Here is a 17,820-nt window from a genome sequence, read left to right as displayed (position 1 = left end):
AAGTAATTAATATAAAATATGATTTTTTTTCTTACATTCCAGGGAGGAAGGCAGACCGTAAATATGCAGACAGATCAATGAGGGGGATTATTTCAGATACTGATTTGAAGTGAGCGTGCGCGGGGGATGGGGCGGGGGGGCGTGCTGTAGATTTGGGTGGTGGGAAGGTGGCTCTGAGGAGGTGACGTTCTGGTCGATTATGTGTGCACCGATGGTCTCAGTTGTTCCCCTGTCCTTTACTCTGAACCTTTATTGTCCCGTCTGTCCTCTTTGACCACATGAGATGAAATATTAGCAAACTTGACATGAGCAGAGGCTTATTTAAAGCATTTTATACAGAGGCTGTGAAAAGCATTTACCTTCTGCTCTGGGACAGGCGAACACACATGCCTTTTCCTCTTCTCCTGCTAAGTACCACTAAAACCCCTGGACATTATGTGTCAATCAAACCTAAGGACCTGAAAGATGGAGAAAGCCAGACAGGCTGGGACCTCAGGACGCGGGAGCAGCACCGCGGTGAGTTTCCTGGGTTTTCTTCTTGCCAGACTTGGAGCTGGCATAGCTCGCCAGTAACCCAGAAATGCCCGTAGGTACAGGCGAAGCAAAAATGCCCCGACGCAAAACCTTTCTTTTCTGGCCAAAGGATCAGAAAATGAGGCAGCCTAGCAATGCAAAAAACCTTTAGAAAATAACTACTCTATGTTAGGCAGACACCACGGAATAGACTGTGGCCACTTGCCAGTCCATGTCAGCAAAGGCTAAGTAAGGATCTTAGACTTAAGCCCTTGTGACACTGAGTAGAGGAGTACAGACTTTTCTTATACCCTCTTAAGTGCGGTACTTGAGAACTGTGAATTAAGCTGACAAAAGACTTATGGGAGAAAAGACATACCAATGTCATTGCTATTTTTACATGCATGGGGACTTCACAGAAAAAGTAAAGATCCAAAGAAGTGGTTAGTCTGGAGTCTTATATGCCATTTTAACAGAGAGTAACAATTTGGGGAGAGGTGACTAGGAAACGTAGAATAGATTAGGGCTGTGTAGTAAGGTTTGACTCATCTCAGACCCATCTCAGTGCCGTCTGGTCTTCCTGGGACAAGATGCAGAAACATCTTTAAAATACAGGTTTATGTCACCTTTAAAGGGAAATTTACGCCCTGCTCTTAGGCAGAAAGAGGTAGGGCAGACAGCTTTTCCTGTCTCTATTGTTTTCCACTTGCCTTCCGCTCAAAATAATCCTATGCCAAAGTGGCGTATTTTAAAGTCATATATTGCGATCCCCTTCAGCTGTAACATGGGGCTCTATGAGGTGGTGTCTGTGAAGGCCAAGTCAGGAGCCAGGACTTCTTCCCCATCCGTCGGTAATTAGTACCCCCCGCCCCCGCATCGTGGTGTCAGTGGAGGCCCGTGAGAGAGTCAGGACTTTGACTGTCGTCCAGTAGTAATGGGACCACTCCCAGTGCAGTGTCCGTGAAGATCATGTGAGGACACAGAACTCTCACTGACCCAAGTGTAATGAAGGGCCCCCTCAGGCATCAACAACCCCAAATAGGGAAGCTGGGTTTCTACAGCAGTAACAAGGAAGCAAAGCACATTCTACCTCCCACCCCTTCCCGTATCAGAGTGGGGTTGGAGGAAGCCAGCTAAAATAGAAGGTTTAATTAAGATCCAGAAACTTAAAACACCCAAAACGTCCACATTGCCACAACAACACGTACGCGGTGTACCAAGAATGAAGAAGACTTCAAAGCGTAGTTGTCGACACTGAGATGACGGGCATGCTAGGTTTATGTGGCAACGATATTTAAAGAACCGTAATGAAAATTCTCCAATGAGTAATTACAAACATGCTTGAAACACACACACAAAATAATAGAATGTGTCAGTAAAGAGCTTCCCCAAAAGAAATAAGATAGAGAGGAGAACCAAGTAGAAATTTTAGAACAGAAGATGCAGTAATTAAAGTATCTGCTGGATGGGCTCAACAGCACTATGGAGGGGAGAGAGGAAAGATAGAACAATAGGAAGTCCCCAGTTTGAACAACTGTGAAAAAAAAATTCACAGTTTCAGGAACCCGTGGAAATACTACAAAAGATCTAACAGTCGTGGCATCTGAGCCCAGGAGAGGAGAAAGAAGGTAGGACCAAAAAAGTACTCAAAAGAAATCATGGCTGACAGGAAATATGGCACAAGGACGTTCACTTGTCAAATGCTAGAGAAAGAGCCATCAACTCAGAAACTTAGACCTACGAAGTATCCTTCAAGAATGAAGGGGAAACAAAACCTTCTCAGATGAAGGGAGACTAAGAGAATTTGTCACCAGCATATCTACTCTAAAATAATTAAAGGAAGATTTCTAAACAGAGAGGAAAGGATAAGAGAAGGAATGGTGGAACATTGGGAAAGAAGAAGGAACTCGGTACGCAAACATGTGGGTGAATATGGTAGGCTTTCCTTCCCTTCTTAAGTTTCCTAAATCATATTTTATGATTGAAGCCAAAACTATAACACTGTTCTGGTGTAGTTCTCGATGGTACATAGAGTTTTTTTTTTTTTTAGATAATTATAAGCCAGAGAAGTCAACGTGAGTAAAGGGTGATAAGGTTTATCCCAAAGAAATGACGACTTCCCTTCCCTCAGAACTCTGTGTGTGAGTGTTTATAGAAGCTTTCTTAGAAAGACCCGGAGGCTAAAAAAGACCCAGCTATTCCTCAAAAGAGGAAGCCATTGACTAAATGGCTCAACCAGCTGTGGTACGTCAACGCTGTGGAATATTACCACCCAGATGAATCTTCAGAGAAGCATGCGGAGTAAAAGAAGCCCAACCCAAAAGGATACACGCTGAATAACTGAATTTGTAGAACATTCTTGCGATGCCAACACGATAGAGATGGTGAGCGGATTAGATGAGGCTTAAGGAGGAGGTCGTACAGGAAGGAAGTAGGTGTGGCCATCAAAGAGCAACATGAAGATGTCTTGAAGGAAATGTTCTGTGCCTGGACTGTATCAGTGTCAACATCCTGGCTGTGATACAGTACTAAACGTTCTCAAGATGTTACCTTTGGGGGAAACTGATCAGAAACATAGAGGATTTCTCTGTAGTATCTGCTGCCACGGAATGTGACTCTACTGTTATCTCCAGATAAAGACATGGATTAAAAATCAGAAGCTTTTACATTTTTCTGCCCTTTCTCTTGGACTTTTTGCTTGCTCCGGGAGAATAAGCCCCAGCCTACCATTTGGAGAATCCAAGAACCACATGGTACAGAGCTGAGTCACCCCTCGCAAAGTCAAGAAAATCCGAGACTTGACTGCTCGTGTGTGAATGAGACCATCCATGATGAACAGACAAAGCCAGGTCAGATCGGCCATTGTATCCATAAGGAATGATTCATGGTTATCGTTTGAAGCTGCTAAGCTCTGTTGTGAGTCTTTTGCAGTAATAGTTAAGTGAACAGAGACACTTCACCGAAGACCTGAAGGTTGAAAGGAGGCAGCCAGGTGAACAGCAAGGGGAAGAAAGTTGTGGCAGGTTCTCCCGTCCTTTGTCAGAAGGGCATGTAACATTTTGGGGGCGTGTCATGAGTGAAGCAGGAATTGGTGGGAGGTGAGGTCTAACCGGGTGGCCGCGGTTGGATTCTGTAGGACCAGGCTATGAAACTGGAACTCAGTGTTGGTGATTTGGGTTTGGTGATCACTCGAAGACTGCTCTGGAACTGGCTTTGGAAGCCACAATGAGATCATTTCTTTTTTAACTCCACCAAATACTTAGTGGGTACGTGCTACCAAATGACTTTGTTCCATAAACGTTGTCCGTGATCATTATCACCGCGTGCCAGGCATTGTGCTGTGGGCTGGGAGACCTAATGATCTGTCTCTTCACACTACAAAGTATGCTTTGTGGACTGTGCTCTGTGCACTGCCGTTTCTTCAGTGTTGGGATAGGGCCTAGCGTGTAGTACATGCTCAGTTAATAATCACCAATTTTTTTTTATTTTTGGGAGAGAGGGAGAGAGAGTGCAAACAGGAGAGGGCAGAGAAAGAGGGAGACTCCAGGCTCTGACCTGTCAGCACAAAGCCCAACGCAGGGCTCGAACTCACAAACCATGAGATCATGACCTGAGGCGATGTCAGAGGCTCAACCGACTGAGCCACCCAGGCGCCCCAGTAATTGCAAAATTAATGAGTAAATGAAGAACCAAAATGTGTGTTGTCCTTGTTTGCATGCAGACCTAGATATAGTGAGCCACTGACTGCTCTAGAGGGCTCCCCAAGCAATGGAAACACTTTAAATGCACTAGTTCAGGGTGCCACCTGGGTAGCTCAGTTGGCTGAGGGTCAGACTGAGCCAAGCTCAGGTCATGGTCTTGCGGTTTGTGAGTTCAAGCCCTACATCCGGCTTGTGCTATTAGCGCGGGAGCCTGCTTCTTCAGGTCCCCTGTCCCTCTCCCCCACTAATGCTCTCTCTTTCAAAAATAAATGCACTGATTTATTCAGTTCTGAGAGCAGCCCTATGGGAAAGATGGTATTTTTCATTTAAAAATAGAATAAAATCTTATCTATAAAGGCTCATATCTGCAATGTATACATAACTTCCTATTCGTTATGTTTGATAATGTAATGTTTATATAAACCTAGATGTTGAACAGGCATAACAAACTCACTGCATCATCAAATTCCACATCGTCTCTACAAACCCTGGTGGCCTTGCAGGCTTGTTGAGCTCGGTCGGGGGAGCTCCGTACTCCCACTTGCTCAAACTAAAAATCTTGGAATCGTCCTCGACTCTTGCCTTCCTGTCCCCACACCCAGTGCCGCCCGTGAATCTCGCTGTTTCTGCTCTCCAAATAGATCCAGACCTGATTCTGACCACTTTTCCTGCCTTCCTCACTTCCGTCCTGGCCCCGGTCCCCACCCCCTTCTGCATGGCTTACTGGGTGACAGCCCCGCAGTGGTTTCCCTACTTCTGCCTTCAGACCCCTGCAGTCTGTTTACCGTACGTCAGGTCATATCCCTTCCCGTCCCACTTCTCATCATTCACGGGACAAAGCCAAAGTCTTTCCCAGAAGATCACGGGGCCTGTACAGTCCGACCTACTCTCACCGCCACCGTCCCGGAATTGTCCGGACTTCCACTGGCTCCCTTGTTCTTCCTTCTGCCTGCGGGTGTCTCTGCTCAACACCCACTTGTTTCTTTGGCCTGGAGAAATGGGCAAAACGTATCTGCTCAGTTTACTCCCTCTTCTCCTCCAGCCCCTTCTAGGTGTTCGTTCAGGTGACAGTTTCTCTGAGAATTCCCCTGATTATCCCCCTGAAAATGCTCACCACTGGCCATTTCTGTCCACTTTTCCGGGTGTGTAATTCCTTATGACACGTGATCGGTGTCCTGTAAGACGCATGTGTACATGTGCATGTATCCCGTTGTCTTATCCATGATGTGTAAGCCCGGTGAAGGCAGTGGTTCCTTTCCCGTTTGTTTACAGCTGCAACCCCCAGTCAGTGCCTGGCAGGGGTAGGGGCCCAGTAAATATTTGTCCAATGAATTAATGATTGATTTCAGCACCCAGTGATGCCCATACAGCAGCTAAGATTTTCTGTCATTTTTAAAAGATTTTTTAAAAAATATTTTATTTAATTTTTTGAGAGCGCAGGAAAGAGAGAGAGCACAGGGAAGGGCAGGGAGAGAGGGGGCTACAGGATCCGAAGCAGTCTCTCTGGCTCTGCACGACAGCACAGACTTGGGGCTCGAACCCACAAACCACGGGATCGTGATCTGAGCTGAAGTCGGACGCTTAGCCGACTGAGCCACCCAGGCGCCCACAGCATTTCTTTGGAATAGTTTGGCTTTTTTCCCTAAAAGGTTAGTTAAAAATAAAAGTAAATATACGGTTGCCGTATTTGTGTTTATTTCCATTATCTTACCTTCTGCTTTTTATTTTATCCGTATTACTCCTTTTGATCTCCTTTTCTGTGTTGTCTTACTTTCTCTTTTCATTACGGCTTTTAAGACCGGTTTGGGAAACTTATCCTTCAGTTTTCTTTTAGTGGTTCCGATAAGTATTAGCATGCATTGATAAAAAAATAAATAAATAAATAAAAGCCACATAAATGATTTGAAGTGCTTATGGCTTCTTCAGACAGTTCTTTTGTTCATCTTCCTCTTCCTCTCCCTCACTCCTCGTCTCCCTCCCACCTGGTAGATCTGGAGAACAGAGAAGAATTGGAGGGGGAAGTCAAGGGGCACGTAACTCTCTCAGTGTTGGTTCCCCTGACACCGGCTGGCTTTGTACTGACAACCGGAGGGGTTCCTTGGTGACGAGAACATTTGTGGCGGATATTGATTCCATGAGAATTTATTTAAGTCACACATTTCTTGTTCGGTGCTTACTAAAATATGCATATCTGCATATTGACAAGTGAAGGTTGTATAAAGGAAGAAAGCCTCAAAATAAGGCCAATGCGGTAGGGAGGCTCTGGGTCTTGCAGGTGCTGGAATGTCTTAAGACTTTCTTTGGTTTTTACCCACAGGCAACAGGCAGCCACAGAATGCTTTAAACAGTGGATCGATGTGGTCAGATTAGGGTTTTAAAGATCACCCCAGAAGCAGTGTAGGAAATGGAATGAAGTGCAGCCAAAATGGAAGCAGGGAATCTCAGAACTCGGATGATGGTGACTTAGGTTAGGGTGGCGGTCCCCAGCAGAGCACTGAGGACATTCCAGGCTTTGCTAGAAGGAAAGTACACAGGGCTCGGGTTGCTGGACTGTGTTCAAAGATGGCTTTCCAAAACAGGTAATATCACGACTGTCATACAGATGAGGAGTGAACATGTTACAAATTCTGCTTTAACTCATTAGTTAAATGAAGGAATAATGCAGAATATTATGAGTAGTTTAAAGGGTAACCTGAAGAACCCACACATTTCTATATCTGGCAGCGTGAGATCAGGGTTGTTGGCAGTGGGGGAGGGAAGTTGGTTGAACCTATTCTGAACGGGACAGATGCCTCTTCCTGGACTAGAATTATGTTGCGTTTCTATGAGTTATCTACAATTTAGATGTAGAATAGTGCGCACAGACTCAGAGGCAGATAACCCTAGTGGTGTGTATGCTATAGAATGCACAGTTTTCCATTAAAACAGACATTTTTCCCAATAATTGTGTGTGTGTGTGTGTGAGAGAGAGAGAGAGACAGAGAGAGAGAGAGAGAGAGAATGAGAAATAGTGGGGAAGGGTCAAGTATAGCCCACAATCTTCTTGCTTGAGCCCCTGGGCCCTATCTGTTGAGTGAATATATATATACTGGAGTAGAAACAGATTAAAAAGCAGGAATAACCTACTTTTTAAACTTAATAATTTACTAAGAGCATTTTCTATGGTATACGTACTGTTACAGTATCATTTTTAATGATAGCAATTTCCAGTTTACAGATATGCCGTAATGAATTAAATCAGTCCCCTGGAACGTTCAGAGTGTTTCAGTTTTTATGTGGAAGAACCTTTTTCCCCTATGTTGGCATATTTCCTTAATTATTCCCTTAGGGGGAAAGTTCCTGGAAGTAATGTTTCCAGGTCAAAGGGTAGGCATAATTCTGCCTCTAGAAAGATTGTGCTAATTTACCTCACCATCAGCAAAGGATTGACATAGCTAATTTATTGCCTGTGGGTGCTTTTTAAGTATTTTTAATCCTCTTTGTACAAATTTTATTTTATGATTAATTATCCTGTTCTTGCTGGTACTTCTCTTTGCCATGAATTTAAAATGTACCTTGCTACCCACCGTGAAGTCTTCTCCCAATTAGCATTTCTTTCCTTACAAGCAAAGGTGTATGTAAATGATAGGCACGGAATCAGGTTGTTTACTCATTAAAATGTTTTTCCCTTTATAAAATACATAATTCCGAACCAGCTCATTATTTTTAGTAAGCTATCTTGTAGGTAGCAGCCTACAAGTTATGAAAGATGCGAAAGAACTCCTTTTATACACTTCATCTGTCACCTTCTGAAATCCCATAATGATAGGGTCCTTTGTAGGACTGGAAAGTTGCAACCTCCTGGGTCTCGGAGACCATCCAGGTCAAAGTTCTCGGGGTGGAAGAATTTTGCAGACGCTGGCAGGCAGGACAGAAGGGGAATTGTCTGCTTGGCTGATTCCCACCCCATTTGGTCTTATTTAAAGGCTCTTCCTCTCGACCTCCAGACTGCATTATCTGGTACCACTTCCTGTGACTGTCGAGCTGTCCTTGGATAGTGGCATTTCCTTGACCTTGAAGTCAAAGGGGAGCCCAAGACTGTAGGAGGGCAGCCGGTTACTCTGGCCATGTGTCATCGGCCAAAGTGGAGGGCCGGGGGCTTCTGGAGAAGTGACTGGTTAGCCCCAGGTAGGTGACTGCACATGCCAGCAGGAAGCCACTTAGCCAACATGTTCATTTACTGTAGCCATAACTAACTGAGAACAAGAGGCTGGAGGTTAGCAAGGCAGGGAAGGCCGAGAAAAACTGAGATACTTCTAATGTAGTTAGAAATACTTTGCACATTTGGATTTCTGGACTTCAGTCAAGGATGCCGAATACTTAGACACTGAAGGAGAGAGCGTGTGGAATTCTTTTAAAAGCAAACACTTCTTACAAACTGCTAGGATACCTTCGCATCCTAGACTAGGATGTTAAAATTCCAGCTGCAAACACAGTCCATGAAAAATTATCACTGGAGATGAGCCCTTGGTGCCGGGGACCTTAACACCACAAATGCAGATGTCACTGTGAAATAGCTAAGCTATAAAGTCATCATCCAGATGAAAGAACATACGGTTACAACTCAATTTCTCTTTTTAGATTGTGAGAAGCTTGAAAGTAAATTTCTTACAGACGGCTCGGCCCTCGGCATAAGTTTGTGCCTCTCTAGAAGCCCAACTTCTCTGGGAGACGCCCGGGGGAGCTGTTAGGCGTTCGTTCTCCAGAGCCGGGCAGGCCAAGGTTGAAATCCTGGCTTTTTTCTGGTATAGCTTCCTAAGGGCTGTCGGGGACAGTTAATTGAAAGAACACACAAAAAGGGGTCGGCACACTGCAACGCATGGGGGGGAAGTTTAGCTGGTTTGAGGTGTTAATATTGACATCCTGGATGAGCAGAGTATTGGATTTGTTTTGGAGAGTAGGGAAAAATTGGGTTAGTATGTGAGAAGTGAGGCTAATTTAGCATTGTATGGCTGGGGGTAGATTTTTTTTTTTTTTCCTGGCTGCTTGGAGTTTATTTTCCACTTGGTGCAAACCACGTAGTTACGGGTATCAGGAAGGCTGGCATGTGGCTTGGAGAGTAAAGAGTGGGGCTTGAGAAGAGTCGACAGGATTATAGAAAGGGGGTGTTGACAAGATGGAAAACCGACCTTTTCTTCCCAAAGCGTTCCTTGACATCATAGGAAAAGATAATTGGCAAAAGCTAACTATATGCCAAGGCTAGAGATGGGACACTGTGTCTGTGCACGTGAGAGCTCTCTTCAGGACAGCATCCGAATTCATTGTAGAGTAGCGAATCTTGGACAGTGGACAGGACACGAAGTGTGGTGGAGGGCGTAGAAAAAGCATCAGGTCGACGTTGTAACATAATTCTATGGAAGTAAAATTTGGGCCGATGGGGAGATGTGGGTTATATAGAGATTCTCGCCTGGGGTATATTCCCTCCTCTCTTTCACTCAACAGGGACATGTCAAGCAGATTTTAATGTTCATCAGAAAGTAACATGAGCTTAAACAGTTGAGAAATATGGAGGTTGGCAAACTGCAGCCTGGCCTGCTTCCTGACTTTTTAAAGAAAGTTTTATTGGAAGACATCCACACCATTCACTTATACGTATCCTATGGCTACTTTGATGCTATAATTACAGAGTTCGGTAGCTCCAACAAATATCTGTGATCATCAAAGACTAAAATATTTACTCTCCCCGGCCCTTTACAGAAAAAGTTTGTTAACGCTTGGAGTAGACCATAGAGACCTAAATGGTCACATCTTAGGCCTTCTGCTGCTTCTTGAGTATACACGGAGGCAGTATATAATTTCCATTTCACAGAACTGTTGTGACCAAAATTTGCTTTCTCTTACCTTTATAACTGTCCATGCATCCTCCAGAAGTTTAATTTGTGACGCTGTTGTTCAACTCATTGTGTTGGACTGCCAATAGAATTAGGAACTCGGGGCGCCTGGGTGGCTCAGTCGGTTAGGCCTCCGACTTCGGCTCAGGTCATGATCTCGCGGTCCGTGAGTTCGAGCCCCACAGCAGGCTCTGTGCTGACAGCTCAGAGCCTGGAGCCTGTTTCAGATTCTGTGTCTCCCTCTCTCTCTGACCCTCCCCCGTTCATGCTGTCTCTCCCTGTCTCAAAAATAAATAAACATTAAAAAAAAATTAAAAAAAAAAAGAATTAGGGACTCAAATTCTTAATTGTTTCAGCTGCTTTTTGGCACTGGAGATCTCGGTGAATTTGCCAGACTGTTCTTTGTTAGGGGAAGAAACTGGTAAAAGGGTCAGAGATTTGAAACCAGGGCTTAGCAATTATTAAGGATATCCAGTTTTAAAGAAAGGAAAGACAATGGGGAAAAAATAGAACAAATCATATATGGGCTGGTGACAATTAAGGCTGAAAATTAGGTGTCCTAAAACCACCACCAACAGCTAGCAAGTGCACACTAAGGAAATTGTCACATAACTGCTAAATCTCGTGTCTGTCCACCCAAGTTGTCAGAACTGTGTGATGTACTTATCTTTTTAGGTTCAGCAGTGGCTTGTGCGGATTAACTGGTCCAAATCCGGGACTTGGAAGATATTCACAAAGCCTCATATTTTTCAAGAGTGCAATCATAGATCAGCGTACATTCATCTGTAGGAGTGAATCTGACTTTGCTCCCCAGGGGACATTTGGAAGTTTCTGGAGATAATTTTGGTTGCCAACTGGATGGGGGGAGTTTGACAGAGGCCAGAGATGCTGTTAAACAGCCACATCCTAAGTGTGCAGGATTCCCCACCCCCAGCCCACTATAAAAAGTCACCTTGCCGGGGCGCTTGGGTGGCTCAGTCAGTTAAGCGTCCGACATTTGGTCTTGGCTCAGGTCACCATCTCACGGTTTTGTGGGTTCGAGTCCTGTGTCAGACTCCACACTGGCAGTGCAGAGCCTGCTTGGGATCCTCTGTCTCCCTCTCTCTCTCTCTGCCCCTCCCCCACTCTCGCTGTCTCTCTCTCTCTCTCTCTCTCTCTCTCTCTCTCTCTCTCAAAATAAATAAATAAACTTAAAAAAATATCACCTTGCCTAAAATGTCACTAGTGCTGAGATTATGAATCCTTGATGCACAGGAGGCAAGATACTTCACCATGGGACTTATTCTGTCATCCGGTTTTCTAACAGTGTGTTTATCGTTAGGCTTATCTGCTCTTTATGGGTAGTGAGAACTACACGTAGCTATTGTTGTTGGGATAAAAGTTTCCTCTTTTAAATAAAAAAAAATTTAGTTAAAAACCAGTTGAAAGAAAAATGTTAAGTAAAAAAAGTACCACAGATGGTAAGTAGATGTGTTATATAAAATATGAAGGAGATGGTTGAATGAATTAATTTTACGGAAAAACGAAACCTGCGTGGGGTTGTTCTCAAATTGTCATCTTTTTCACAATGTCTGTGTGTTACTCCAACTAGTCACACATTACCACGTGCGGTGAGGCCTATTCCATTCCCTTTAAACAATGCTGAGATATTTAGGGTAAGGCTTTAAAAATTTTTTTAAGTTTATTACTTTATTTTGAGAAAGACAGAGTGACAGCGAGAGCGAGAGAGCACAAGCAAGGAAGGGGCAGAGAAAGAGGGAGAGAGAGGACAGTGCGTTGTCCCACCCCGTGAACCGTGAGACTGTGACCTGAGCCAAAGTTGGACGCTTAACCGACTGAGCCACCCAGGCACCCCATTCAGGGTAAGTTTTCAGTCCTCAGGTACCAGGGGCTTTTCCAGGGCTCTTAGGACTGAGAGTGTTTGGCGGTGAAGTTGAGAGTTCACCAAAGCTTAACAGAATTGTTTCTGCTTCTGTGTCTCTCTTCTCCTCCAGACAGCATCTCACTCCGCTGTCTGAGGCCACTTCAAAGGCCTCAGCGCCACTTGTGGGAAAGTACACATCTCCGAGGCCCTCATCGCGGAGCATTTGTTGGAGAGCTCTTGGTTGGCAATCCCAAGTGGGAAGCATTGTGTTGTCTGAGCCTTTATGAATATTTATGGCCTTGGTTTGCAAATTACAAATAAAATACCTGGGGAACTTGTTAAAGAGCAAATTTGTCTAGCCCCACCCCAGGAGGTTCTGAGTCAGTAGACCTTGGCTAATGTCTAGGAATCTACATAATTAACAATTATCTTGAGTGATGCTGGACCAGCTCTGAGAATCACTGGTGTGTGATGGAGAGCGGATTAGCAAATGGCCTTGATTGCACGATTATTCTCAACTTTTGCATTAGTTTTGTACCATGTGCTTGCATGTCGCAAACATCCCGACCTTCCTTTTCATAAACCAACTTCAGATTTTCCTTCTCTCCCGATGAGCCATGATGCAATCTATTCCAATGGCAATGCCCCAACCAATAGTTGCGTGTGAATTTAGAGAATAGTATTTTTGCAGTTATTCGTGACGTTGTCCTTACTTCTTAATAAAACAGAAGAAAAACAAAAAATGAAAAAACAGAAATCCCCTGAGGGATTTCGGCATGCTGAAATTGAAGAGTCTTTAGCTTCCGTTCAACAACCTCTGGACATAAGCCAGGAAACTACTGGTACAATTGTGAAGAAGATGATCAAGTATGAAAGAATCTTAGAAGTGGAGTCATTCAAGAGTGAGTCTGAAAGTTGAGGCATAATTAGGAAATGTATTTACGTATCTTTCTTGGTGAAAACAGTTTTGATACAGTGGACGTATTTCTTGCATACCTAAGGCATGCTCAATTTCTAAAACATCTTCAGAGGTACGTACAAAAGAAAGGGGTTGCCAATAGGAGAATAACAGCCTATTTTCCACACCCTATATTTGGACAGAGTGACATTTATCCCCACTGTAGTTACAGTCTTCTGGTGGTGGCCAAATTTTAAGGGAGACACTTGTCTCATCCATTCTTCAGACATGAGTGAGATGTTGGTAAGACTTCTGTGTGTCAACCACACTACTGGAAATGTTAATTTTCATGGTGGGGGTCTTTACCCTGAAAAGGATTTTGTCTTTGAACTCTTACCAATCAATGGCTCTTACAACTTGGCTTCTTAAAGTTCCTTAGTCCATTGATTAGACTGTGGTCAGATAGCAACAGAAAGAAAACTGGCAAATGTAGATAAATGCTATTAGATTAGGTTGTCATTTTAAGATTTTGCTTAAATATCTCTACATTTTTCCATTGAAAAAATTTTAAGTGTTTCATTTTGAGATAATTATAGATTTGCGTCCAGTTGTAAGGAATACTACGCAAAGATCCTGTACCTTTTCCCCAATTTTACTGATTGATAACATCTTCAAAGCTATCATGCAACATCATAGCCAAGATATTGACATTAACACAGTCAAGATGCAGGACAATACCATTGATGCAGGGATCCCTTATGTTCCCCTTTTGTCGACAAAGCTACTTCCCGTCCCCAACCCCTGACAATCATGGATCTGTTTTCCATTTCTGTCATTTTGTCATTAAAAAATGCTATAAATGCGGTCCGACAGTACGTAACCTTTTGGATTTCACTCCCCTCCCCCCCCACCTGCTCAGCATCATTATCTGAAGACTCATTCAAATTGTTGCAACATTGCTAGTTAAATTGTTTTTATAGCTAAGAAGTGCTCCATGATATGGATGTACCACATTAGCACGTTGAAGAATATATGGGTGCTTCCAGTTTTGTGCTGATACAGATCAAGCTACTATGAACATTTATGTTCAAATTGTGTGTGTGTGTGTGTGCGCGCGTGGGGGTGGGAGGGTGGGGGAGTGGGGGGCGGGGGGGGGGCAAGGCGGGGATGTTTGCATTTCCCTGGGATGGATTCTTAAGAAAGCAACGGTGGGTCATGTTGCTTGTTTAGTTTTTAAAGAAACTGCCCAGCTGTGTTTCAAAGTTCCTGTATCATTCTACATTCTCACCCGGAAAGTATGAGACACCTAATTTCTCCATATCCTTTTCAGCATTTGGTTGGTGGTATTATCGTTTTTTTTAATTTCAGCCAATCTGAGAGATGTGTAGTGATATTTCACTGTGGTTTTAATTTACATTTACCTGATGACTAATGATATTGAACATTTTTTCATGTGCTTCTTCATCATCTGTGCTTCCTTATTGGTGAAATGTATGTTTATAAACATTTTTTTTAACTTCTGTTTTGTAATTGGATTGTTTGATTCTTTACTATTGAATTTTAAGAGTTCTTTATATATCTAGATACTAATCCTTTGTCAGATATGCAGTTTGCAAATATTTCCTCCCATTCTGTACCTTGTCTTTTCATCCTCTTAACAGTTTTTCACAGAGCAAAAATTTTAAGTTTTGAGGAAGCACAAATTGGCAAGCTTTTCTTTTATGGATTGTGCTTTTGGTATGCAGTCTAAGAATTCTTTGTCCAGATGATGATCCCAAACACTTTTTTCCCCTAAAGTTTTATAGTTTTGTTTTATATTTAAGTCCATTTGAGTTTATTTTTGTTTAAGGTGATTGTTTTAGGTTAAGGTGTTTGTGTGTGTGTGTGTGTGTGTGTGTGTGTGTGTGTGTGTACTTTTTTTTTATTCCTATGGATGTTCAATTATTCCAGTGCCATTTGTTTGAAAGTGTACCTTTCTCCACTAAATTGCTTTTCCACTTCTGTCTCCATGTTTTTACATCTCTTGATAAGTTCAGTGACTGTGCAAGATGAAAGCCAATAACTGATTTTAATTGCACTATTTTACTGATACCTCTGGATATTTAGGAAATAACAGTTCTCTTTCATTTAATTTGCAATATTAATTTTTATTAAACACAACAAAAACAAGCCAAAAAAACCCCACTTCTATGCACTTTCTCATGTCATTGGAAATTCCTTCTGAAATTTGTTTCAAGTGAAATATCTATGTTATCCTTATAGACAGATAACATACACATTATTGGTGGCACATAGTATATTATATATATTATGTGTATTATTCATATTATGACATTTTAAATATAATGACTATGTTATCTTAAAGATGCATACCTCGATATTATATCTTATATAATATTAAGTACTCCATACTTATTATATGTAATAGAAGTACTATAATTAACCTTGCCTTTCGTTATTGTTGAGGAGTTAGTGGTTTCTATTTATTGTTATTATAAATAATAATGCTAGGATTATATTATACATTCAGCAGGCTGAGGCACACATCTTACCCTCTGTTCAGAGCAAAACTTCAAAGTGGAGTGGATTTCATTTTCTTTTTACCATACCAAACAAAATGATTAATGAATGTTTAGTTCACCCAGTGAGCAGAGAGAAATGGAATCTTCAGCATTGAGGATAAATAGTAGCAAACCTGAATTCTTCATCCATCTGCCAGTTACTAATAAAATAGTAGAAGGCATTTTCAGTGGAGTATGGTTTGAATGACCAAATGTTTTATGTGGACTTTTTTTCTTCTTACTAGCTCCAAGGTTCTTAAACTTCATAGTGCATAAAATTCATTTATGGGTTGACTATACAAAACCACCTAAATATGGTACACACTTAGAAGATGATTTAAGGATCAGGGAGATAACTGTGATTGGTTACCCACCTGTCTGCACTTGAATGCAGAATTCCTCCTTCAGTGTTGGCCTGCATTTGGGCTCTTTTGTTAGGATAGATTCTTACTCTCTTCAGGTTCTTTATATCTGTTGTCAAATTGCCTTTAGAGGTCACCAGCAGAGTAGAAGAGTGCCACTGAGATCTCTTCCATCAGTGAATATTACGATGAATATGAATCCTTATTAATTTTTAGGTTAAAACATCTCATTTTATTTTGCTTTTGGAGAACATTGTTGTTCGTATACTCATTAGCTCTTTGCACTTTCCTCTCTGTGGCATGACTAATATTTTGGTGTCTCGTTTAGTATATACTGGTTATTTTAATCAGGGAAGCTTTGGTTGCTAGAATCAGAACTCCATTCCGCCTCTGTCAATTAAGAGTGCTGTTGACGGTGGGGAAGATGATTTCTAAGAAAATCAAGGGAAGGGCTAGATCACAAAGTCAGCAGCAGAAAGATGACAGAGAACTAAAATGTGTCTTCTGCCTGGAGTAGAAATCACCTAGTTCTCTGGACCAGGTTCCACTGCCTACCTGTTAGGCACATGATCCAACATGGTCACCAACCTCAGTTTGTAACCTACGAGTATTGACCTCTTAACTCAGACTGCTCTTCAGTCTGAGTAATCTTTGAGCCTCTGGGTTGGATTTTCTGAGGGAGAATCTGGTTGGTGTTAATCAGTCATGTATTAGTTAGTCCAGTGTCCGGCCCACTCCTGACCATCAGTTGTGAGGATTGTCATATGACATATAAGGGCTTTCTGTTGGACTGTCAGTGAAACCTTCAGCATATATTGGGCCTATGAGTTCCATATTTAATTGCATTTGAAATGAGAGCATGTGCCATGAATACCTATGCTATTTGGGCTGCTTTGAGATTTTTATCTCTGGGACTTTTCCTGAAATGTTTCTACTGATGCTGTTATTGAAATGTTAAGAAATTTGCTTTCAAATACTCATTTTCATTTGATTCCAGTAAATGAATGACATAATACACATGTTGTGGAAACAATTTCGGGTTTAAAATTTTTATTTTCCCAAAGTAGCATCACACTTACGGCTTATGAATACTTTACAGGTGAAAACATCAAAGAGAAAACATTTAAATGCAAATGTAAGTGATATCTGAGTCACTGATGCTGAACTCTGTCTTTGTATTTCCTTCCAGATATATCAGCGATGCTGGCTAGTATTCAAGAAAGCTTCAAGCAAAGGTCCAAAAAGACTGGAGAAATTTTCTGATGAACGTGCTGCATATTTTAGGTGTTACCATAAGGTAAAACTTGATTGTTGTAACTTTCTAGAAATCTGTTCAGAAGTAGGTAAACTTGAGTTCATTGAATCTGAAAACTTGTCGAGATTATTTAACAAAGGTGCAAATAAGGCTTTTCCCAAGGACAAAACATCTTTAAGTTACTATCTACTTGTTAATTGTTTAAAGTAATTGACTAATGTAAAGTCACTCTTCTGGTTTCCTACTATTTGTTGTTGTTTTCCAATCTCTACTGTAGAATTTACCAAGTTCTTTTGTAAATGCTCGATTTGCATAGTAAACTCAACTCCCAATGTTGAAGCCCCTTTAGGGTAAAGACAAGGTCTCTGTGCTTTTAGCACATCTAGTGCCCTGATGCAGATTAGATCCTCATTCAGTGATGTGGAGGGAGGAGAGGAACCTGGAAAATGGGTTGGTGAAGGAAGAGGAAGTTCTACTCATTAGTTTTTTAAGCTTGATGACTAAATTTAATTCAGACTTGCAGTTTATCTTTTGTTCGTTCTTACTTTTTTTAAGTTTATTTATTTATTTTGAGAGAGAGAGTGAGCAGGGGAAGGGCAGAGAGAGAGGGAGAGAATCCCAAGCAGGCTCCACACTGTCAGTGCAGAGCCCGATGCAGGACTCGAATTCACAAACTATGAGATCACAACCTGAGCCGAAACCAAGAGTTGGATGCTCAACCAACTGAGCCACCCGAGAACCCCCAGATCTGCAGTTTAAATAGTGGTAGTGAGGTCTCCTCACTTAAAATAGTAAT

General features: G+C 42.2%; 1 protein-coding gene across 1 annotated transcript in view; it reads left to right on the top strand.

Moving 5' to 3' along the window:
* DOK5 (docking protein 5) overlaps positions 1–17,820 on the top strand; it is a 153,209-nt gene that overhangs the window by 54,459 nt on the left and 80,930 nt on the right. The window contains exon 2 of the mRNA XM_047853044.1: positions 16,959–17,066. Coding sequence (XP_047709000.1) covers positions 16,959–17,066 — 108 coding nt within the window. The remainder of the gene's footprint in view (positions 1–16,958; positions 17,067–17,820) is intronic.

This window comes from Prionailurus viverrinus, chromosome A3 (assembly GCF_022837055.1).
Source record: "Prionailurus viverrinus isolate Anna chromosome A3, UM_Priviv_1.0, whole genome shotgun sequence".
In the NCBI taxonomy this organism is placed as follows: Eukaryota; Metazoa; Chordata; class Mammalia; order Carnivora; family Felidae; genus Prionailurus; species Prionailurus viverrinus.
The sequence above is the reverse complement of the archived record's forward strand: the minus strand, read 5'-3'. Positions and strand labels throughout refer to the sequence as shown.